The sequence below is a fragment of the Hippopotamus amphibius genome, chromosome 5 (genome assembly GCF_030028045.1).
Source record: "Hippopotamus amphibius kiboko isolate mHipAmp2 chromosome 5, mHipAmp2.hap2, whole genome shotgun sequence".
NCBI classification, from domain to species: domain Eukaryota; kingdom Metazoa; phylum Chordata; class Mammalia; order Artiodactyla; family Hippopotamidae; genus Hippopotamus; species Hippopotamus amphibius.
Window position 1 is genome coordinate 64,973,734 of NC_080190.1, and position 24,475 is coordinate 64,998,208.

The following is a 24,475-nucleotide window of genomic DNA, read 5'->3' on the forward strand; positions in this document are numbered from 1 at the left end:
GTTGGGGTTAGCAGATGTATGCTTTTATATATAGAATGGGTAAACAAAAAGGTCCTACTGGATAGCACAGAGAACTACATTCAATATCCTATGATAAACCATAATGGAAAAGAATATTAAAAAAAGAAAAAAATACATAAAACTGAATCACTTTGCTATACAGCAGTAATTAACACATTATAAATCAACTATACTTCAATTAAAAAAAAAAAAGATGTGTATGAGCTTTAAATTTACCCTCCAGTAGAATAAAATCTTTCAACTGACTTTTGGCTTTCTCTCTTCTATTTGAAGTTCCGTAGTAAAGCATTCCATGGTCTCGGAAGCCAGGGCCCTGCACTGACTCCCTCCCACATCATGTTCAAGCTGATTAGAGGGCCCTGAATGTTCTCAGGAACACTGGGCTGAAGACAGCAGAATGAAGGGTCTTTGCTAATAATATCCACCCCCTGGTTCAAGCCTCCTTATGTCCCCATGCATGTAGGAACTGGTCACCCACTAGTTAAAGAGTCAATTCATTTGGCTGCCTTGGCTTTCTTCCTTGAATGAAAGGAAAAAATGAAAATGTGTATGGTCTGGAAATACACAAGGGCAGGCACTAAAAACTGCCGCTTGGGATTAAATCAGAGAACTAGACAAAGGCAATTTCTCAGGGATTTCCCCCTCCACCTCTTTTACTGCAAAATCCCCTTCTCTTTAGCAAGTTTTATTCACACCCACAACACGTGCGCTAGTTCCACAAGCCTGCTGGGGTCACATAAGTCTTGAGACCCAGAGCAGACAAACCCCATGAGCTGCTACCATAGTAACCGGGGACAAGGGTGCCTGAACTCTACAATCTGCCCCTCTACTTGGAGATATTATTTTTACTTACTTTCCTCCCTCCCTGAGAAGGAACGATCCTTTGCAAAATGCCCACTAAAGTGAGCAACAAAGAAAAGTGGGCAAAAGCCTGGATAATCCTCCCACCTGCCAAGCAGTGGGCCCCTCCGCCGGCAGCAGCAGCAGCACAGCTGGCACTGACCGAGTCCTGTCAACTCCTCAGCTCCCCCCCCAGTGCTGCATCCTCACAGCTGGCCACCATCTTCCCCCTTCACTCCACACTAATTTCAAATCAACTCACTAATGGGAAAGCTACCCCCCTTCAACAGAGCATGCGAGACCCCCACTCCTCCTCCCCTGGTAGCTCCAGGGTGGCCCCTACCTCTGAGCTCAGATTGCTGTTTTACCTTAAAAACAGGCATGCCGCTCATTTATAAGATACCTGAGGTTGAGATGAGTCACCTCCCATTCAGATGCCCCAAATGATCAACAGCACTGAAGTCAGTGGAAAAAAAACCAAGGGGGAGATTTCAGCTTCCTGCAAGGGGAGGGAAGATGGGAGAATTTATTTTTAAAGTTAAAAACAAATTTTATTTTTCAAGTATCAAGTTTCAGAAAAGCTTTCAAGGGTGTCCTTTTCAATTCTCTGGCCAAAGAGAGGGAGTGTGTACCAGCCCAAGTCAGTGGGGAACGTAAGCTGCTGCCACTGGGTGGATTACTGACTGCTTCCCGGTTTAATCAGCTGTCTGCAGGACACCTCCGCTCCGTGCACTTCAGAGCAGGAGCCGGTGGATGTACGGCTCTCAGCGTTGCCACTTCTCGGAGGCAAGCTCTGTGCTTCCTGCACGACTCTTGAGAAAGAACTCCTGGCCTGATCTAGTTCCTTTCTCTCTCGGATTCCCATGTCAGCCTGCTCCCCCAAGGAACAGCCTTGCAGGAGCCTTCAAGGAACCTGAAAAAATATAAATTACTCCTCATTTCAGGTGATCATGAGTGTATGGGGGCCTCAGAACCTGAGGGTTGCCTTTTGAAACAACAGCTTCAAAATACACAACTACCCAGAACAAGCCAGGACAAAGCAACACCTAATTCTGTTGACCAAAGCCTCAGAGCTCTACTGATGTTCATGATAAACCAGCCTATGAAGGGCAAGGGGCTGGCGGCCCCTTCTGGGCACCTTCTGCCCCTCCAGTCCACTCTCCATCCTCCGCCTGCTCCTTGGCTGTGAGTCAGTCCACAGGCACTTGCAGGAGATGGACGGGAGGAGGCAACATGCCTCCTACAGGTCACAGCAGGCTGGTCGTACCCATCCCTTCAGGCCTGGGGTGGAACAGCCTTACTACTTCTGGGATAAAATGCATAACCCCTTAGGGTTCCTACACCCACGCTTCAAATATCCTTAAATTACTCAATTTGCATATGCTGTTTCCTGCCAAGACCCTAAAACAGTCACCAGTAAGGCTTTCATTAAATACCCAGGTATTTATCAGGCCCTTGAACCAATGGCCTTGATATACTGTAAACATGGACATTAAACCCTGCCCTGACCCAGGCCATAGACCACTTTAAGGATCCCTGCTTGAAATCCAGGCCCAACATGCTCGACCCCAGGTACAGCAGGGAGGCTCTCTGGAGCCCATCTCAGGGAATGAAGGGCTCCTGGAAGGCCTGTCTTCCCGGGGTCCCTGGTCTAGTTGGTGGAAAGTGGGGGTGTGCACAGGCTTGGGTCTTAGGCCTGAGGACTGGCCATCCCACGCGGACCTCCTCTGGGTAGGGAGGGCTAAGGAGTCTCGCATCTTGCCATCAGCTAGAAGGAGCAAGGCTGAGAGAAGGCAAAGGGCCTACAGATGGTCTTGGCACTCACCCTGTAACAACTCAGAGCTGAACACTGGCAACATGGTTCCCAAGAGGGAATAACCCATCGGCAAGGAGCTTTTTGACTGTGTAACTTGTAACTGTGTCTTATTCAGGTGTCTTTGGTCCTAAACATCTCAGGACATCTGTCCAAGTATCTGGAATGTCTACTTGGCCTGGGGACAGCACTGGTCCCAGCTCCCTGGGAGCAACGAGGCCCGGGTGCGCTCTGTGCTCTGCAGAGCCCAACTCCAGCCCTTCCTGCTCGCCGCCTGGGCCCTCCTGGCCCTTCCTGCCTATCTTGCTGAGGCTCCCAGGCATCCCGTGGCACAGATGTCTAGCCATCGCCCCTCCTAGATGAGGTGCACGAGCAGGGCAGAGCAGGCTGAGCCGAGCACCAGGCCCAAGCACATGTAAAAGGACATCACCACCCCAGTGGCCTCAGCCAGCTCCCTGGGCACGATCTTGGGCCCATAGATGAGAGCCAGTGTGCTGAGGTAGCCGTTGCTGAGCCCCAGCAGGGAGATGAAGAGCACCGGGTACATGTCGGACTGGAAGACCACCATCTGCAGGTGGATGCGGGGCTGGTAGTTGCAGAACATAAAGAGGGGGATGAAGCAGGTCCGGAGGAGCACAAGCCCGGGGAGCACCTTGCTTCTGGGCCCTGGCACCTGGATCCAGGCTGTGATCTGCCGGCCGCACAGGTCGGCAAAGTTGTATAGGAGGAAGGTGGTGAGGGGGACGAAGAACTTGGTGCTCCAGGGCGAGCCTGAGCTCTTGCTGAGGGACCTGATGTTGCTGGAGATGGCGGGGAAGATGAGGCTGGTGATGAAGAAGAGGTAGATGACGCAGAAGCCCAGGCCGGCAGTCCTCTTCAGGATGGGGCGGAGGGGTGGTGTCTGGGAGTTGCTGGATCCAGGGGCCCCCAAAGCGGGGTTGGGGGAGTCCTGGGGTGGCTGCTCTTCACCAGAAAACATGGCTGGCCAGACAGGCCTCATGTAGTACCTGCAAGGGAGAGGCTAGTGGTAAAAGGGCCTGGAAAGCAGGGTCACTTGGGATTTCCAGGGACAAGGAGGCGGGTCTTTAGGTCCAGCATGTAAAGCCTAAGCCCTGGGATGCCCTCAGATGACACATGTGCTGAGGAGCGGCCAGAGGGAGGCCTGCACAGTCCCCAGCCTTCCTGTCCTGGAGCTGCCTGAAAGGCTGGACTCCAGTCCTTTGTTCTGTGCTACTGGCCCTGCCATGAGCAGGCACAGAGGAAACCAGCACTGACCACCGCACAGGGAGTCTGGGCTCCGGTCTTCACTCACTTTTTTTTTGTTTGGTTTTGGGGTGGGGAGAGGTGGAGCTAAAGTAGCATTTATTTTTCAAATATAAAAGTAATTTAAAATCTTAAATTATAAAAGTAACACATGCTTAGGGACTTCTCTGGTGGACCAGTGGTTAAGACTCTGCGCTTCCACTGCAGGGGGCGCAGGTTCGACCCCTGGTGGGGGAAATAAGATCCCACACGCCAAGCGGTGCAGCAGTAAAATTAAAAAAAAAAAAAAAAGTAACACATGCTTGATTCAATGAACCCAAATAATACAGAAGAGAAATGATAAAGGAGAATAAGAACTCTCACCTCCCCCCTCTGGTCTCGCTCCTTAGAGGTACAGATCATTAATAAAAGTCTGGTGTATATTGTTCCATGCATTGTGCAAACACCACACACACACACTGTTATGCAAAAGTGGGATCAAAATATACTGTAAAACTTTGCAACAATATAACTAACATAATATAAATGTAACTGCCTAAATACATGTATAACTATTATACATAAACGTGTACACACAACCGTCTAAAAGAACAGTATCTTGCGGCCATCCTTTCACACAAGGACACATGGTTCTGTCTCTGTGCTGTGTTGCTGCAGGGTACTTCACTGTATGGATATACAATTTAACTGCTCCCTTAAGCCTAGACTTTTAGGTTACCTCCAGTTTTTCTCTACTACAAATAACGGTGCAGTGAATATCCCTATACATAAATCCTTGCACATATATACTAGTATTTCAGTAGAGCAGATTTCTAGAAGAAGAACTGCTGGATCACAAGGTTTGTACCTTTAAAATTTTGATAGATATTGATAAACTGCTCTCCAGAGCTAGAACCAATTTATCTCTGCTTTGTACCACCTATCCACACTAACTAAAGCAACCTAACCCTTCAGTCTCCATGAGAGTACCTGTTTCTTTCAAAAAACTGACCACAATTTATAACCATTGTGTTGATTTACTGGTTTATCATCTGTCTCCTTCAACAGAAGACAGCTCCCTGGGGCAAGGAAGTTTGGCTGTTCCCAGCTAAATTTCTGGGAACAGAATAACCCTTCAAAACATAATTGTTGAAAGAACTGATAAGCTTAGAAAAGAATCTTTTCCCCCATATACTCAACACTGAATATGGTCAATTTTTTCAATTTCTGCCTCTCTGACCAGAGTAGAAAAGGCCTGGGTCTCTTTGCATTGCTGTGTGGCCTTTCCTGAGTCACTCAACCTCTCTGGCCTTAGGTGCCTAAAAACCAGGAGACATAGGTTGGCTATATTAATATATCTCAAACAGAAGACTTGGTGTGGGGCCAGGGAGAACAGTAAGTTGGCGATAGCTAGATTCTGGTTTCAGCCCTACTTTGCCTCCCCACTCTGACCTTAGGCCAGGTACTCCCCTCTCAGGGCCTCAGTTTCCTCCTCTGTAAAAGTGGAGGGGTTCTGTAGCTGTAGCTTCTGAGATCCCTGCCAGAGCTCCCTTCCTAAGAGCCCACATATTGTCAATAAGCAAGTCAGTGGGAGGATTCCTCCCCAGAATCACTTTTCCATGTGATGCTGAGCTGGGCACTTCGGCCTTGAACCTTGTTTCCTAATCGCTATTTAGAGAAAGGACTATTTTTACTTCCCCTTCTATTCAGCGTCAAGTCCTCGCCTTAGTCTGCTCTGAGGAAGCTCCCCACCAAGTTCCTCTGGTCAAAGCTCTTCCTCATAAGTTCTTCCAAATCTAACTGCCCTATCTCACCGTACTTCAGTCAGCAGCCTCCACCACTGTGTCAGGCTCAGTTCCTCCTGAGTGGGATGGGGCAGTCTTCCCCAGCCTCCTGGGTGCAGCACCTGTGGGTTACTTTTAAGTCAGATTTAGTCTGAGCAGCCCTGGGAACACAGTTCTGAAGCTCCATCCTGAGATGAATTACTGTAAACCTGGAAGTCTTGACCAAAGTGTTAATCAGCAGAGGAACAGAAACTTCCACGGGCTGGCACAGCCCTTGGTTGTTCTCGGCCTCCCATGAGCAGCTGGAAAGGATTTTGGCTTGCTTAAGTGAGACAAAGCTGAGGTGACCACCTGTCCTGGTTTGCCCAAGACTGTCCTGGTTTTAGCACTGAAAGCCTCTGGTCCTGGGAACCCCTTCAGTCCCAGGCAAACAAGGAAGGCTGGCCACCCCTCTGGAAACAGCCCAGGTGAGGCTCCCTGAAATAGGACACAGGGAAATGGCAGAAGGAGTGGTGGGAACCTCCTGCCTTCTGTTCATTGACTCAGAAATAATTTAATCAGCAGCAACAAGGTGCCCAGGCAGTGTGTGAGGTGCTGGCAGCACAGCGACCCAGCCAGACCCCGGGAGTCACAGGAACATCATCACGGAGCACGACTGGGTAATTTCTGACGGCAGCCCTGAGGGGGCAGGGAGGGGATGGGCAGACTCAGGTCTGCAGCCAGCGGGGGCACGTGGTGTCAGCGCTCAGTCCCCTTTTACCCTCCTGAGGCCACGGAGGCCAGCTGAAGTTATAGCAATCCTCTACCTGGGGAGAGCTACCTGCCCCGGCAGAGTCAGGGTTCTGGGGAAGGCAGAGCGCTCTGGGGATTAACGAGGCGACTCTCACAAGGACAGGAGAAATCAGTGGCGAGGAAGGACCTTGCGGTCACAAGCCAGGGATGCAGTGGAGAGCATGCAGCCAGGAAACGAGTGAGTCCCCACCTACGACTCACTAGGTAAGCAACGTGGGCATGTTTGTTAACTCTCCAAAGCTTCAGTTTCCTCACCAGTAAAATGGGAAAATACAGTAATAACGGCACAAGGTTGTCATATATTCCGAGTGAATAAAATGGATTGCTTAGCTCAGCGCCCCCACACCAAACAGGTTCCCATGGACCCAGCAGAGCCAGGACCCGTGTGCTCCCGCCTGCTCTGCCGGCTTGCACACCGTGGGACCACAGGCCAAACATCTGGCCTCTTCTGTCTCCACCTTGTCATCTGTAAAATGGGGAAAATAATTCCTGCCATTCCTATATCAACGATGACAATGGCTATGAAAATGCACTGAAAACAATAAAAAGGCAGAAAAGGTCACGGGTTGTTTTTTAAAGAGCAGCAGGAAGCAAGAAAGAAAAAGGAGGAAGGAGAAAGAAAAAGCCAGAGAGACTGAGGCAAGGAAAGAGGCCCTGCAGGGTCGAGAGAGGCCCCAAGAGACAGCGGTTAAAAACACAGGTTTGGAGCTGGGCTCGAATGCTGGTTGTGCTGCTGATGGGCTTTAGGACTCAGGCAAGGTAATTCCATGTCTCTGAGCCTGGTTTTCTCATGTGTGAATGGGAATAATCGCGATAAGTCACAGCACTGCACCCGATGAGAAGCAGGTGTGTGAGCTTTAAATGCGAGGCCCCATCAGGCCGGGCTGTGCGCAGAGCAGGAGCAGGGGAGGTGTTCAGCCCAAGGAGCTACTGTTCCATCCTCCTTCCTCAGGTCCCACTTCCACCACCTACCCTCTCTGACCGAAACGTGCAGACTCCAGCTGCTTGGGGTTGCAAAGCAAAGCCGACTTTTCACGTCCAAAGGCCCAGCCAATTTACTGAGCAACTACTATGAGCCTGGCACAGCCTGAGGCATGGGATACAGCAAAGTACAAAACCTGCACGATCTCCGCCCTCAGGGGCGTCACACTACAGCAGGGAGACGGGCAGTAAGCTAGGAAACAGACATGAGCTCCAGCTAGAGGACAGAAGTATAAAGGTATAAGCACACACAAAAGAAGGATGATGGCGAGCGCGCGCGCAGGCCTCACCCGGCATAGTCCAGCCGCGGCAGCAGCAGGTACAGCCCGACGCAGGCTGCCAGGAAGACGTCTGCCGTCAGGAAGAAGGCCAGGGCGCTGTCCGTCACGTCACTGGCCGCCGCCAGGTCCACCAGCAAGGCCACAGCACTGAGGGTGCCCCCCATGGCTCCTCCTGCGGAGAGCGTGGGACACCACAGAGATGGTCAGAGTGGGCCCATCCCCCCTGCCTCTCAGGCCCACCCGCTTTCTGCTCTGGCTTAATGTTCTCCCTGCTGAGAAAAATGCTGTGGTTCTCACAGTACCCCAAGGCTTTGGCAGACACGGAAGGTCCTGCAGCCATGAGCTTTCTGACTCTACGAGGGTATCCCTAGCCCCCTCCTCTCTGATGGGCATGAAAGAGGCTGCTGCCTGAGGAGGCAAACGCCTTCCAAGGCTTCACCTGCATCCTGATTTCACCTCTGACCCCTGACCCTCCATCTCTCTTTACTGCCCTTCTACTTGCATCAGAAACTTTAGATTCAGGGGTGGGACAGCTCAGAGAGCTCCTCTCCCTGCCCTGGGGCCCAACCACCCACCAACCACACTGGGAAAGAGGCTCAGGCCTATCGGAGCACAGGCTCCCCGCTGCCTCGAGTGAGGCCAGCCGATCTGGGAGTCCTTACCACTTAGAAAACCCCCATGCCATTCACCTGGGAGCTCACGGAGCTTACCTTGTACTGCATGGCAGCTGTGTACCATACACATGTGAACACACGTGCACATGCACCCACACATATACACTATCACACACACACATACAGTACTCACACACATGCACTACCATACGCTCACACACACCCCCACTCACACACACAGTCACACACTCACATATACTCACATACCACACTATCTCACACACACACACTCACACTCATACCCTATCATATACACACACTCCTATATACTCACACACCATGCTGCCGCACACTCTTATAGACACACTCACATGCATGCAACTGCCCCACCGCATGCAATGTGCTCTCCTGCTAAGGGCTTTGACAGGTGGCCCAGGTGACCTCGTGGCACCACACCTTTCTCTGCTTCCTAACGGAGGAGGCAGCAGAACCTAGCTGAGGGGACCCATGGCTCCAGGAGACAAACAGATGTACATCTGACCCTTGACTCTGCCCCTTGCTTGCTGTGACCTGGGGGCTAACATGACTTCTTGGGACCAGAGCTTGCTCATCTGTAAAATGGGGACAATGACACCTGCCTTGCAGAGCTGCTTTCAGGACTGAGATGATGTTTGAAAAGGGCACACAGCAGGCTTTCTACAAATGCCAGTCCCCTTCTTCACCACAATCACACAGTCACTTCTGGGAGGCAGGGCATGTGTCTTGCTTCTCTGTTGAACCCTCACAACTGTGGGTGGTCAACGGGTGCTGGCCATGAGTCAGAGCTTATACATGGTCACACATGAGCAGATCATTACTCCTCTTGGCCTGTGTGTTTGCCTGGAAGATGGAGCTCATACTTGTTCTGTCCCTCCCATGAGACTACAGTGGGCTGGAAACGGAGCCAATGAATGGAAAAAACACTGAATACATGGATGCGTCCAATAGGATCAACACAGTGAGTGTCTGTGAATACAGGACTGCCTGGCAGCATGGATGGATTTGCCTGCATTAGAGGGTCAGGATACTGAGTCTCAAGGAGGCAAGGAGGCCACTGACTGCAAACATGCCACTGGTCCGTGTGGGCGTGAGCAGCTTTGTCAGTAGTTGGCAGGTCTGACCAGGCACCGCTTTTCTGCCCATTGTTGCACGGAGCAGAGGTGAGAGAGGGATAGTCGGGGCCTCGTCCACCATGATGCCCATCCTGTCTGCCTCACCCACACTCTGCCCAACACCTCTGTGGTCTGCAGGGAACAGCCCACAGCCCTTTTCTCCCTGACCTTCTCAATATGAGCTCTATTAGCCTGGGTGGGGCCCGAGGTTGGGATTTGAGGGGAGGGCAAAGAAATGAAAGTTAGCATAATGATAAAGCACATAGACTCTAGAATGAAAACATCTGAGTCCAATCCTGGCTCTACCACTCCTTGCTGTGTGACTTTCAGCAACTCACTTAACCTCTCTGTGCCTGTTTCCTCATCTGTAAAATGAGGATGTTAAAACCCACCTCTTAGGGTTGTTATGAAGATTAAAAGGTTCATTACATGTAAAGCAGGACACTGCCTGGTGCTCAGAAGTGCCATATAAATCCTCTCAGATTCCCAACTAGGTGTTTGGCTGTTTCTGTCCTTCCTACATCAAAGCAGCAACAACAGGGCAAACCCTTTGCCAAGAGGGTGCCAACTTCTAAGAAGCTGTAATCCCCACCTGGGTGTTTTGTAAGAACTGGAGTTAAACTTGGTAAGTCATTCCCCAGCTGCCCCGAGGAAGAGATCTTAACATCACTGCCTATTGATTTTCCTCTCTCTCTTCCCAACTTGTAGAGAATTTACAATATTATCATCAACAACAAACCAGGCCTCCGGGAGCTCATCCTTCATGACTCCCTACGTTTATCTCATCAGTTATGGAAATACATGCAAATTAGGGGCTTAAAAAAAACAGCAGTACAAAACAAATGAATTGTTCCTCAGATGCCAAGACACACAGAATTCACAGATGGGCTCCTCTGGACCAAAAACAACAGGGGCTGGTGAGTGGCGCTGGGGCCTCTGGGAGATCGGGACACTTCGGATCTTCCAGGGCAATGGGCCCCCACTGGGGGCTGCACACAGTGATGACAATGGTTTAGGGCCCAGGGTAATTAATACTGAAATGTGAGTACTAGATTTCTCCACTTTTTCAAAAATGGACTTTCTTAAAAGTTCATGGGAGAGTCTCGTTCTCTGGAAGATTCGCAGGTGGCCAGATAAACCTGAAGGGTCCCTTGCCAACATATCGGTGTGTTTGGTCACTGGCTCCTGGAGAGACAGCCAGCAAGGTTGTTATGTTGAAAAATATATCCTAGAGTAGGACAGAGGAGATGAGGGGACAAGACACTGGGGTGACAGAAGGGATTAAATCCAATGTTCAGTGGCCACTTCCCTCAGCCTAGGCATGCCCTTCTTGAAGCACTGCTAGGGGATATTGATTGTACTCAGGAAACTTAGCCATGGGTCCACTTTTATTTTATTTTAGGCCCAAGGACTTCTCCGAGGATATAGCCAGAAGCTAAATCTTATATCAAAAATGGCAAAAAAAAAAAAAAAAAGGCAAACAGATTTGAGCTCACATCTGAATGCTGATCTGTTGACACAGTGCTATGCTGAGAAGGATTTAGAAGCTTAGGAGGAAAGATACAGATCAGTTAGTGATGTCTGGCACTGGTACGGGAATGGGGAGGGGGTATACACTTGTCGAGGTGTTTGTCATCCCTGTCACATACTACTTGGCATTATTAACTAATGGGCACAGGGCAGATTCTTTGCAAAATTCTTCTCAAGTGGGCAAATGCTTACAGCACTCCACACGACACAGACATGCAGAGACACTGAACAGAGCAGCTGACCCCAGTCTTGCTTTAAGGGACAGTGGTCTCCTGGGAAAGCACAGATTTTTACTGACCCAGCCCTCTTTTATTTCGTTGAGACACCTGGGAGACAGAATAGACCTGCTAGGCTCTAGGCAACAGGCTTAGGTTAGCACCAAAATTTCAGTTAAAGGGGTTGGCCCACGTCACATCAGCACCCCCATAAAATGCCAAAGTTCAGGGTAACAGAGCAGTTTATTCCTAGGCTATCAGCTCCTGGAAGGCTGAGTCCTGTTCATCGTTGAATCCCTGGAACATAGTAGGTCTTCTATAAAATTAGAGAGGAAGAAAAGATGGATAGAAGGGAGGAAAGAAGGAGAAAAGAAGAGGAAAAAGGTAAAGGAAAGGGAAAATACAGAGAAGGTAAGGGGACAGGAGAAGGAGACGGAGGAGGAAGCGGGAAGGGGTAAAAAAGGAACACTGGTTCAAGCAACACACTTGGTAGGCAGACTATTTTCCAAAAGCAGCTGCAACAATGTCTCCCCTCCCATATTCCCTTCTTACAGTATGATTTTCATATTCACCCACTGAGATATGTGGGTCTGTTTCCCCCCTTGAATCCAGGTGGGCTTATGGCTATAGCGGAGGTGATCCTCAATGTCTTTCATGGCTAAGTCATAAAAGGAAATAATGCTTATGCCTGGGTCTCTTAGGATGCTTGCTCTCGCAACGCAGACATCATGCCGTAAGGAAGCCCAAGCAGCTGTGGTGACGTCCACGTGGAGAGGAATCCTGGCCTCCTCAACCCCAGCTGAGCTTCCAGCTAACAGCCAGCACCAATTCGAAAGTGGGTCCTCCAGCTCCAGGCGAGCTATCCTGGCTGACGCCACGTGGAGCAGAGGAAAGCTGCCCCCTCCAACGTCTACCCAAACTGCAGATATGTGAGCCAAAGACACGAATCTTATTGTCCTAAGCCACTAAGTTTTGGGGTGCTTTGTTACACGATAATAGATCATGGAAACACACCTAACACTTTTTCTGGAAGGGCTACCACATGCTCACCTCTGGCTCCTTTGAATGACTCTCAGGAAGACTGACCAGGTCAGCTGTCTGGACCCCAGCTCTCACCTGATATCAGCGCCTGGGAATTCCTCATGGGGAAGGAACCAGTCATGCCGAAGACGCTGCTATTGAAGATGGTGGAGGTGCCACTGAGGATCGCCATGGAGACAATGGTGATGGCGAAGAAGCTCTGGGTCCAGGAGGAGGTGTCCACCTTCACCAGCACGGTCATCACCACAAAGATGGCCAGCATGACAGTCAACGAGGCCAGCACACGGATACGAAGAGGAACTCTATAGCAAGGACACCAGAAGCCGTTACAGGTCCCCTTGGGCCTCCCATGCCAGGCTGGGGTTGGTGAACATTCTTAAGGGAAGCGGTGTACTCAGTGGCTGGGACCGTGCACTCTGCAGTCAGGAGGCCAGGGTCTGAATCCTGCCTTCCTGGCTCACAGGCTGTGTGGCTTTGGATAAGTGACTCAATCATTCTGATTTCTGCATATGTACAACAGAAAGGAGAATCAGTCTACCTGAAGGTGTGGTTGTGAGGAGCTCCAGAGGGGAGTGTATAGAGAAAGGGAGCAGTGCCTGCTCAGGGCAGATGCTCTCAGATGCTGCTTCTTTTCATCCTGCTGTGATGTTCAAGGACAGGGGATGAGGGCTCTTGAGGCAAGACCCCCACTCCTCCTGTCACGGGGATGAGCTGCTGCTGGCTTTGTCTAGTGTTTAACCAGAACAACCACCCACCGGGCTTCCTTCCCCCAAAACTTAGCAGAGGCAGGAGAGGCGGGGGAAGGGAGGGAAATCATCATCCCTCTCACTGTCATCACAGCAAACACTGAGACAGTATTGATACTTCATGTGTGCTGGGTACTCTTCTAAGTGTTTTCTAAATGCTAACTTGTTGAGTTCTCACCCCAGCTCTACAAAATAGGTATTCTCACCTACCCCACATATACAGATGAGGAAACCGAGGTTGGAGAGGCTAAGCAAATTGCTCAAGGTCACTCAGCTGAGAACCCAGGAGATCTGCTCCCATCTGTGCTCCCAGAATGACACTCTACTGCCTCCCTTGAATGAAGGCACTGTGGTGGCCCAGAACAGGTGGCCAGGGCAGAAGGAGGCTCTCAGTTGTAACGGGCAGCAGCCGATGCTAAGCTAGAGCCAGCTGCCCCCCTCCCCAATCCCACTCTTGCATGTAAACCATACACCACTCCTAGCCCCCAACCCACCCAGACACCACAACGCAGGAAGAAGCAGGGAAGCCTGGCTCTCTGAGAAACTGCATTTTTATTCCAGAGAGAGAGAACATCATCTAAAGAGGCTGTTTAAATCATCAGATTAGACTAAGCTTTAAACCCAACTGGATGTTTAGTTAATTATCCTGCTACCAGTGGGTGGGGGCTGGGCGAAAAGCCAGATTAGTTATACACAAATTTCTTTTGGATAAAAAAAAGAAAGACATGAAAGATAGAAAAAATATGTACGTACATAAATAGGTGTGAAATGAGGAGCATGAAAAGCAAGAAAGGATTTTTTCAAAGTGCTTTTGTGGCCCCAGGCTGATTTGAGTTTCCTTCTGATCCTCGGCTGAAGGGAGAGCAAGTGCTGCCCGGGCTGTGTCAGGGGCAGAAGGAAGCCCGAGGGAGTGAAGGGATAGTTCGAGGTTGTGGTGTGAGCAGCTGGGATGAGGACCCAGGTCTGCTGCGCCCCAGCCCATGGCTGTCTGCTAAGGCACATTCTTTCTGGTGTGTTCATTCCACAAATATATTGGCCAACTACTGTGTGTCCAGCACTGGGCTGGATGCCCAGACCACAGGACAGATGAGCGACAGGCATTTTGCTCCAGTGTCCAAAGTGCTCCACCAGCAGAGCCAAAGGGCATCCTGGGCAGATCTGAGAGGCACAAAACCCACCCTGGGCATCAAAGACTTTTTGGAAGCGATACCTAAGCTGGCGTGTAAGGTGTGTCTGGATGTGAGTGAATATATCTTGTGAGAGAGAGCAGCACGTTCAGGCGACTGAAATGGACTCTGGCTGCAGGTGACACTGAGAGCAGAGGATGCTGGGGAGACACAGAGCCCCACGCTGGAGGGCCTTGTCTGACTGATAAGTGGCAAGACTTGATCCTCAGAGTGGGGCGTGGGGTGGCTTGCAGGCTGTCTGCCAGCATCCCTCCCACCAAAAGCACTCCTTCCATACCAAGTCGTCCTATGGAGGTGGCCGGTCATATTGTCCATACCAACCCACTCACGAATGAGGCCACACGACCCGGTCTGGGGTGATCAGAGAGTCCCATACCTCCGGCCACTGGATTGGGTTAGGAAATAGCACATGACCTAGGCAGGGCCAGTCAGTCATCCCCAGGACTCAAAGGTGGAAAGAAGCTGTCTCTCTGCCGAGACTATGTCAGGGGCTGCTGGTCACTACCTGCCCAGCTGCCTGGGGAGAGGCCACACTTGAGATGAAGCCAAGCAGACACACACAGAGCCCAGGGACAATGGATGAGAAGGACATCTGTACTCTCCTAGGTCCAGCAATGGAGGCAGGCCTGACCTTAATTTTCCAGGGAAAGAATGAGGAAATCCTTTTTGTTTCTCCTTCGTTACCAAGAGCGCCACCCGACACATAGAGGCATATCAGGGTTTCCAGATGGTGAGTGACATGGTCAGAACTCCACCTCTGTCCTGTGGGTGCCTTGCCCACCTGCCCTCCACTCTTAGGAGGAAGCAGGCTGTAAGTGACAGGTAATTAACACCAAGAGCAGCCTTCAACCAATGATGGGATGGTAGATAAATATCCCAGCTCCCTCCCCCTTGGGTGTGTGTTCCACACTGGCTGCCAGAGTTCTGGGCAGGTCAATCTCTCACCTCTGGGAGCTGGCTCAATAAGGCATCCTTTATTGGCTGCCATCCCTTCCCAATCTCCCCTCTTCTCCTCCTGTGCCTCCCAAATAAACTACCTATACTTGAATCCTTGTTCCAGGGTCTGTTTCTGAGAAACTCCACATCAAGACACATCTTCCCCACAGGGTTTGCAGGGGCCTTGGCCTGGGCAGGGGCTGGTGCGCAGTCAGGTGCGCACTTGGCCCCACAGGGCCCAGAGTATCTATTTCAAATGCATACCAGGTACCCTGAAGGCCAGTGGTCAGGCCTGGCCTCTGATGCTCGGGGTGATGCTGCACCCTCGACCCTGTCACAGGGCCCCCCCGCCCCCACTCTCTGCCAGCAGCTGGAGCTTCCCCACCCACACCCACAGGGGCACAGAGCCTAGACACAGAAACTCTGCCAACTCTGCCACCAATTCACTGTGTGGCCCCAGGCAATATTCATCCCTTCTGGGCTTCAGTTTCCTCATCCTGAAAAAGAAGAGGTAGGACAAGATACCTTTCAGGTTTCTTCCAGTTTGTGCTTCTAAATCTGAAAAAATTCAAGTGGAGAGAGAGGCTAGGGACAAATGCCGAAAAGTTTTATCAGTTCCTTGGAGCAAGAAAAAGGCAAACGACAGGCTAGGAGACATGAGAAGCACCACAGGGACAGGGCCCTGTCTCGTTCTCACCCCCAGGGCTGGCACAGGGCCTGGCAGGCACCTGGTAAACACCTGCGGATGCACAAACTGATACGAAAGGGGTCCCAGCAGTGCACACGGGGCCTCAAGCTTCCCTTCACTCTCTGCTGTTTGACCCCCTCAGCATGGCAGCAAGACAGCTGGAAACATCAGCAGCGATCCCAGACAGCCTTGGGAATGGCCTCTGCCTCTAACGGCCTCCTCGCAGATGCAACGCAGAAAAAGTCCACCCCAGGAACGCTGCTGGCATCCCAGAAGCTCTCCTGTGCCTGTCACGACAAGGTAAATAGTTGCTTGAACAGGAAAGTTGCTTTGGAGAGAGTGGGGGGAGTTCTTACTGAGACACCCCTAGGGCGGGGAGAGGTAGGCAGAGTGGGAGATGAGGAGGTAAACACCAAATGCATTACAAGAGCAACACAACTCCCAACTATGCCTCTGCTCCCCTCATCACGTCCCTCACCTGCACAGGCCTCCTCCTTGCCTGCTAATTACCGGCTGCGGAACTCATTCTCAGCTGGAGCGTCCACGCAAGGCCTCTAAGCCCTCAGGGATCTTGCCTGTGGCTATTTTCAATGCTCGTAAAGCCTTATGAAATGTGCCCTGTGCAAGTCCGCCCCACATCCACTCGTGGGGGCACGCTGCCTTACTCTCTGCTTCTTCCACCTGGACAGTGGCCCAGGGGGTGGTAACACTGCTGGGATTTTTAGGAAAGTGTAGACAAGTGCTGCCTTAGAATTGGTGGCTCTGCTCTGGGACAGGGGATGTCTGAGGTGACAGCTCCAGCCCTGGGACCCTGGGGCAAGTCACGCTGATGTGAGATTCTTGGAGAGGGCTGCCAGCTGTACCCAGGCTGCCAGCTGTACCCGGGCTGCCAGCTTCCCCCTCTTGCTCTTGAGGGCTCAGGACCCCAGGGGACTGATTTCTTCCTAAGTCTCCAAAATGTAAATCCTCCTCATAAGTATTTATGATGCTACAGATTTAACATAATAAAACACTTGGCGATTATGGATGAGCCAGTTAAGAAAGCCGGGTTCTCCAGGAGGGGAGAAAAAAGGATGTTTCAATCTCGCACATTAAATAAAAAACAGCTTAGCTTCAAACCGTCTTCCCACAGTCCAGAAACAGAGGCTGGAAGTGTTTCCCACATTGCCCTCGCCCCTCTCCTGGAGCTGGGAAAGGGCACGGGCAGGCCCTGGGGTAGGCTGGACCCTTTTGGAGGATGCCCCATAATGCCTCAGAGCCAGCTCCCAGCCATCCTTGGGAGGGCACCTGCCTGGCCGGCCCACCGTCCCCACTGCAGACAGACCCAGACCTTCTTCACCACCTCTTTCCCTCCAGTAGCCTGAAGTCAGGGAAGAGACGGGCTCTCACTTACAGGGTCTGAGATGTGGCTCTGGCTGCAGGGAGGGGTTGGGCGAAGCTGGAGAACTAGGAGGCAGGTGGCCCAGAGGTTCCAAGCACATATGTGGGTGGAGAAAGATCCCACTTCCAATCCTGGCTCCAGCCTCTTAACGGCCACATGACCTTGTGCAGGTCGACTCTGTCAGCCTGTCTTCCCGTCTGTAAAACAGGTGAATAAGTTTGCTGCTCTAGGCCATTGTAAGGATTAAAAGAGAGAATGCCTCCAAGGGCTATGAGTGCTCAGACTGCTAACTGCAATGATTAGAGATTATTTGCCCAGGGCCCTGAGGCTGGGCCTTCCCTGCCACTGCTATCCCTGGTCCCAGCTGGCTTCTGGCCTGCTGGACCTCATGACCACAGAGGAGGCAGGGCCAGATACAAAGCAGGCCCGGGCCACCTCTTCCTGGCACTGTGGTCCTGGGCACATCTCTCGACCTCCACTTTGGACAGAGGATCATGAGATGGGCCTGGAAAGGAGAGAAGGCAGTGAGAGGTCAAGGGGCTGCCCACCACCATGGCTTTGTCACCTCTTCCTCGTTGTCCTCCTCTTGCATGCCCTTCCTTCCTCATGCCTCCTCTTCTGCGTCACTGCCAGGGACCCAGCTCTGCCCTCAGGGACCCAGTTCTGCCCTGTTCCTAACTCCATTCCCCACCTCCTTCTGGGTGGGATCTCTGGAGCCTGCACTCCTCCTGTGAGGACACTGACTGTAGCCCTGCGTGCCAGGGGCAGGCATGAGGAAGCAGGTTAGGGGCCAGCTGGCTTTCCGCCCCCAGGCCGTCTGAGACCATTTTCCCTCTCGTGCATCCAGCCTGCACTTTGGTTTTAAGAGGCGTGCAAATTCTTTAACGTTCCTTTCGATGAAAGGTGGGGTCCATGTTCCCTTGAAATTAAGCGGGCAGAAGGGACAGTGTGTGACTGCAGAGACTAGGTTACTAAAACCACACAGCGTCTGTCTTGCTCTCTTGGAGCACCTGCTCTTCAGCCACAATATGAAAAGTCCTACTACCTGAGGCCAACCTGAAAGAGACCAAGGGAAGGGACAGAGACAGAGAGACAAAGAAAGAGGCGCCGCATGGAGGCCTGACAGCTCTGGCCCCAGCTGTCTACAGCTGCGTGAGAGACGGCCAGCCAGAGCTGCCAGCTGAGCCTGCTGACTCCCGGAACCACGAGAGATACGGATTCCTGTTAGCGTTTTCAGTCACTATGCTTTGGGATCATTTTTATGCAACAACAGATCACTGGAATAACCCCATAACGTGTCTGGAAAGACCGGGTCTATTCAGGCTTAGCACGCCTGAGGCACATATGCTGCCCTCCCTACGCCTGGCCTCAGAACAGACATCACTAATCAATCACAGCATACTCCCTGAGGCCAGACCTGCCTCATAGAATCCTGTTCAAGCAGAGATTCAGGTAGTCACTACAAACTGAGCAGAGCTGGGTAAAACAGGTTTGCCACCAGTGACCTAAGGTCACGTAGGCTGTGCCCAAGCGATGCCCAGGTTTCTGAATCATAATGTAGCCACCATTATCAGCTAATGATAGCTTAGGGGAAATGCAGGCAATGTAGCTCAGGCTGTTACCCTATAAACCTAAATGGAGAAGGGATGGTACCGGTCATGTCAAAGGGCCACACGTTGTCTCCTAAATCATTCCTTCTTCCACAGTGCACCCCACCCTTCATGAACACAAAGTCACCCACTGACCCCCTTGTGAATGCTTGACTCAGGAGCTGCAGTTACCAGCTTGGCGCTGAGCACACAGTGAGAGCTGGGGGGGCGGGGCGCCAGGCTCTTCACTTCCGACTGCTCTCAGAAAGACCTGGAAGACCAGCCTCTGCGAGCCTTGCTCCCTGGGCCCCACCTACCATCCGTGGTGCTCTGTGGCCCAGGCAGCTGTTGACAGTCAGGCTCCTCTGAGGGGAAAAGGGAGGGAGACCTGTGTCCCCACAGGCTCCCTTGTGGCTGCTGACTTCACATGACAGCGTGTGGCTCCCTGACGGGGCCCTCCATAGGCAGGGCCCCAGGTAACCAATCTGACTCTCAGTCTTCATGGAGGAGTCTGAGCTGCCTGCCTCCTACTTTAGTGGCCGTGTTTAAGCTGGCAGGAAAGCAGCAGCTGGGGACCAAAGGGGCGTGGATAAGGCTGGAGGGGATAAGGCCTGGGAGAGGGAGGAAAGTAGCCTACCTGTTGACAAGCAGGAAGTTCACCACGAGGCACAGCACGGAGGGCACAGTGGAGGCGACAGCCAGGTAGTTCTCAAAGTAGTTCTGCAAGCACAGAAGTGGGGAGGCTGCTAAGGTCACTCGGGATGGAGGGAGGGGCCCCATCCGAGAGCAGGAACAGGGCCCCTCTCGGTGGGGCTTCTCCCCACTGCCTTTAGACACCTACAAATGACGGGTAACTCCACCCCAAGACGGCACTGTCTCACCCCATCACTACCTAAGACCATGCACTTGGTCACTCAGAGACACCAGCAATGAGATGTGCTTAGTGCTGGGGACATAGGAAAGGTAGGACATTGTCCCCACCCTAATGCTTTGCAGCTCATGCTCCCACCCATCCTACCTGTCCCACCCACGGGTGAGGCAAGGGAGACAGGACTTGATGTATGCTTACAAGAAAAATTTTGTCCTATCAGTCGCCTTAGCCCATTGTCAAATTTCAGAGTTATCCAAATGGGTTTTGTCATGACTCATCCACCTTCTCACATTCTTACAACCAAGTGAGGCCTCTTAGTAATACATGGGGCCCTGATGCCTGCAGAGAAACTCTGTTCCGACTCTGGATTTGCTCCTTCAATAGAGCTGCTACCCAAGGTCAAAGCCATTTTGGGAAGTGGCTCTTAGACTGGCCAATATGAGGAAAAAGGCATTTTCCTGGAAGTAGCTTGATGGTACTACAGACAAAGCGTGCATGCGACTACAGACAAGACAAAGAATTCCTAATTATAATGTGCCGGCACTTACAGCTGAAGAAGCTGTGTGGCAACGGTGTGCAGTTTTCAAAACTCAGGGAACTGTCCACTCACTAGGGTAGATTTTACTGAGTGTACCTTATCCCTCAATACATGTGTAGAACAAAAAACCAAAACATTGGAAAAGGGCCGACATATCTTGGCTTTGGTCCTTGTATGTCAAACCATGAGCCCCAGGTCAATTATGACAATGGGTTCTAAGCCATGAAAACAGCTTACATGTATTAAACATACTGTGTGCAACTACAAGGACTTTATACGAACGATATTCTTTACCCTAAATATAAAAAAGCTGTGAGTACTCTGGAAAGCTTACAAAATTGAACTGGAGAAATATTTTGAGTACAAATGTGTCAAGTGCAAAGAACAATGTGTGCAAAAATCCTGCCAATGTGCAAAGAGCTCCGGCAATTGTAGGGATCTCTACAGAACAGGGTGTCCTACTGGGAGTGTAAGATAGAATGAGGTTTTTTAAAGTCTCAAAACACCATGGGAAGAGCTGTTAGAATTCTGTGGGTTTTTTTTTTTTTTTTTCTTTTTTTTTGGTCACATCAGTGGTAGGAGCACTGAGTTCTAAGGGAGTTCCAGGTAGGGGAGTGGGAAGAGGGGGTGGAGTCCTGGGGAGAATGGGAATGAGTGTGGGTTTGGGGAAAAGCGCTCAGAGGAGCAGGGATTGGCGTCAGACCTTAAAATGGAGGGTAAGATCTTTCCTTTATGGGAGAGTCAGATTGCAATGTGGAGGCCAAGAAAGAAAGATGTCATAATGGGCCCCTTCTAGTCTGAAGCACAGACCATTGCCATGGTCCCTTTTTAAGCCTGCAGAGTGCTTTGTGGTCTTTGAAATCCGCACCCTGAATATAAGGTTGTGGTGGCCTTGCAATTAAAATGATAATCACAGCTAGTGAGGTCCATCAACCATGAGCCTTAGAAATAGCCTTCCTCCTTTGAGGAGCCACCTCATTGTTCCTGCCCTGATAGGCTCAGGAGAGCTGGACTGGTGTGAGGCACTCAGTCAATTATGTCTTGACACAGTGGCTGGGCATACGTGAGGCCAGGCAGGCGTTGGGTGGGTGGAAGCAATGGAAAAAGGCTTCAAGGAAGAGATGGCTGCAGCACTGCCCCAAATCTGAGCTCCTGATGACAGCCTTCCTCAGTGGCTTTTCATTCTGTGGCAAGTCTTTGAACGGCCATCACGTGGAATGCAGAAGCTCTGTCTTTGTTTTTTCATGCAGGCTCAGGTTCCCTGAACATTTTAGGAATGGGGATTTTCTAGGTAATTGAATGTTCTGGTTTGTTGATATTTAAGCAGAAAAAGTTCCTTTTAATGTTGGAAAGCTTTTTAAATATTGACAACTGGATAAGGCTAGGATTCCCTTTCTGTTGATTGAGCCCGTTTCTCTACAAAGAGCATGGTGTGTGTGGGGGGGGGGTGGGGGTGGCGGGGGGCGTGGAGGCAGGGGAAGAATGGACTTGACCCTGGGCCATCTTTCTACTGGTTCAGATTGGGGAGCTGTGGTTGGTGACATAGTTGGACTCAGCACATCCCATAGAGCTTTTTATTTTTAAACTTAATTCCTGATAGAAACATGTGGTGATTTTTACTTATTTGCTGCTTTAGCTTATATGTAGAGTTCCAGCAAAATGAGGTATGGTGGGCAGCATCTTAGGGTGGCCTGCATGATCCCAGCCTCCTGTGTTCATGCCTTTGTATCATCTCCTCTGCTGAGTTTGGCTGGGACCTGCCTGGACTTGCTTCTAACTAACAGAACACGGAAAGGTGATGGATATACACATGTGCATGGGATTATGTTACATGAGATGGTGGTACCCATCTTGCTGGACTCTTTTTTTCCTCCCTTGATGGCTTGGAGGAGGCGAATGGCCAGGCTGAGGAACCCCACATGGCAAGGACAGCAGGTGACCCCTAACTGCTGAGAGTGATTTCTGGCCAATACCCAGCAAGAAACTGAAGCCCTCAGTCCTACAACTGCAAGGAACTGAGTTCTGCCAACAACCCAAGTAAGCCTGGAAGTGATCCTTCTCCAGTCGAGCCTCCAGTGAGCCTGCAGCCCTGGCTAACCCCTTATTGCAGCCATGTGAGGCCCTGAGCCAAAGGCTGGGTTAGGCTGTGTGCAGACTCCTAGCCTACAAATACTGTGAGATAACACATGGGTTTTCATAAGCCGCTAAGTTTGTAGTATTTTCTTCCATAGCAATAGATTCCTAATTAGTGAGGGTTTGGGATAGCTGAGTTCCTAGAAACCGGGGTTTTTCTGAGTATCGCAGCCTTCCAGCTGCGATTTACATTCAGTTCCTTGATGAAAGTAGAGACAGCTGACCATGATTTTATTCAACTTCTTGCCAGACACGAGGACCAACGTGCCTGCCCACTAGGGGAAAGAGGGTTTATGCTTGCTGACATCATCAGTCCCCTTAGCCTTTCCTCTCCAAATCCTTTACTGAAATTAGGATCATTTTTGCAAGCAGCACACACTGATTTCAAGAAACTGGACTTAGTTTATGTGCCACCCCAGATCTGTTCACCTCACCTGCCCCTCAGGCCATTTGTCTTGCTACTTGGTCCCACGTGGTCATAATGCCAGGGCCACTGCCACCACAAGTGGGGGGGCAACTGCCAAGGAGAGACCCCTGAGCCTGCGTACTGCCCAGGGCCAGCGGCTCTTGCTCCCTGGGTGGTTGTGGGAGGAGTCAGGTGACCCTCTCTGAAGGGTGGGGGCGGCAAAGCCCCACCCACAGGTAGGCTTCAACCAATGAGAGGTGGGAGATGGGAAGGAGACTAGAGACACATTGCTTGTCTTTCCTTCCTCACCCCCAACCCCAACCACATCTGTTCTAAAATGTGGTGGCTCCTTGGGAGGCTGAGCAAACAGCTGTGTTAATCGCAAAGCTGTGGCCAGCACGTGATACCACAGCCTGTATCTGCCCTCTTCCATTCCCGCCTCACTTCCTTTTCCCTTACTCTTACTTCCCCAGGACTGCACTCCCCACACAGTATCACACAGAAGGTGCTGCCTCAGACTCCTAAGAAACATCCAACAGTGATGGCCCTATGTTCAATTCTTGACCGCACACATTGCAGACTTGCAGCTGGCACTCCCTTCCTGGGTTCGTGTGAAGACATCTGAATACTGGTTCAAGCACACTGCAGTGAGAATGGTAACAGTGCTGCCCCCTCCAAAGCAATCTGAAATCTCCATCCCACAGGGCAATTTTATGTAATGCAATGTTTGGGGATAATTCACACCATGGTTCACCTCCACTTGGGACAGATTCCTGGGAGCTCCCTCAAAAGGCTCTGTTGTTATTTATCCCACCAGGCACCCTGCAACAAGGTTGCAGCCTCCACCTCCAGAGGTGAGTCCAAGGACCCCAAGAACTCTGGCTGCGGAGGAGTGGAGGAACAAGAAGACCCCCAGGGCGATGACACTGGCCCCCTCCTATAAACAGTGGAGGCTGTGCTGTGCACAACCCCAGGGGGCACCAGTCATATGGACAGCGATGTGAATGGAGCTCCTCAGAGCTGTTTACACAGCTCATAGAAAACTCTTAGAAACCCACAGCCCAGGGGGTCAGTTTGGGCCTGACGTAATTGCAGGTAGGAGGCGCATATGTGATTCAGGAAGAAGGTAGGGCTGGAAGGTGGGTGGATGAAGCAGGGCGGGACTTTAGGAGATGATGAAGCCTCCCTAGGCAGGTTGGTCTGCCCCAGCAGGCGGGAGATCCAGAGGCTGGTAATCCCACAGCCCTCAGCCTCGCTGAGTGGCCACTGTGCATCCAGATTAGCATCCCTTCCTGTTCTACCCGCTCCTTTGTTCACTGAAGATGTGGCAGGCCCCGTGTGCCCAACATTGTGCTGGTTTGGCGTATAAAATAGACAAGATAGGGGGCCTGATGACCTTAGGGAACATATAGTCTGGTGCAATCCTACAGCTCTGGAACAATGGATGCAAGGGAGGGGAGGGGAGGGAAGGAGGGAGTTTAGGGGGTGGGGGGAGTTTCCCATAGAAGACCATCTTGGACTGCAACCTGAAAGATGGGGGAATTTTGCCAGACAGATATAGGGAGGCAGGGGTGCTGGTGGGGAGAGAAACAGCATTCCAAGAGGCGGGCAGAGCACATGCAAAGGCAGGGACGGATGCTTCTTTGCCACTTAGGACTCTAACTTCAGCTCATTTGTCGGAACAGACCACCCTGA

General features: G+C 51.3%; 1 protein-coding gene and 1 long non-coding RNA gene across 13 annotated transcripts in view; one reads left to right on the plus strand and one right to left on the minus strand.

Annotated features, from left to right (window-relative positions):
* Window positions 1-626: 626 nt before the first annotated feature.
* The window catches only part of SLC29A3 (solute carrier family 29 member 3), a 45,395-nt gene continuing 21,546 nt past the window's right edge, over window positions 627-24,475 (minus strand). For 8 of the 12 annotated variants that reach the window (XM_057736400.1, XM_057736408.1, XM_057736405.1 and 5 more), the window contains 5 exons: window positions 19,470-19,552; window positions 15,700-15,732; window positions 12,381-12,607; window positions 7,764-7,926; window positions 2,290-3,681 (listed from right to left, as the gene is read on the minus strand). In XM_057736400.1, coding sequence (XP_057592383.1) covers window positions 3,030-3,681; window positions 7,764-7,926; window positions 12,381-12,607; window positions 15,700-15,732; window positions 19,470-19,552 — 1,158 coding nt within the window. In that variant the 3' untranslated portion in view covers window positions 2,290-3,029. Of the gene's footprint in view, window positions 1,361-2,289; window positions 3,682-7,763; window positions 7,927-12,380; window positions 12,608-15,699; window positions 15,733-19,469; window positions 19,553-24,475 lie in introns of those variants that run through there. The other 4 variants (XM_057736406.1, XM_057736403.1, XM_057736410.1 and 1 more) reach the window with 2 other exon arrangements.
* Window positions 21,857-24,225, plus strand: LOC130853940 (uncharacterized). Its single transcript, XR_009053914.1, has 3 exons — window positions 21,857-22,278; window positions 23,254-23,436; window positions 23,598-24,225. It is a non-coding gene; the product is annotated as an uncharacterized LOC130853940 (long non-coding RNA).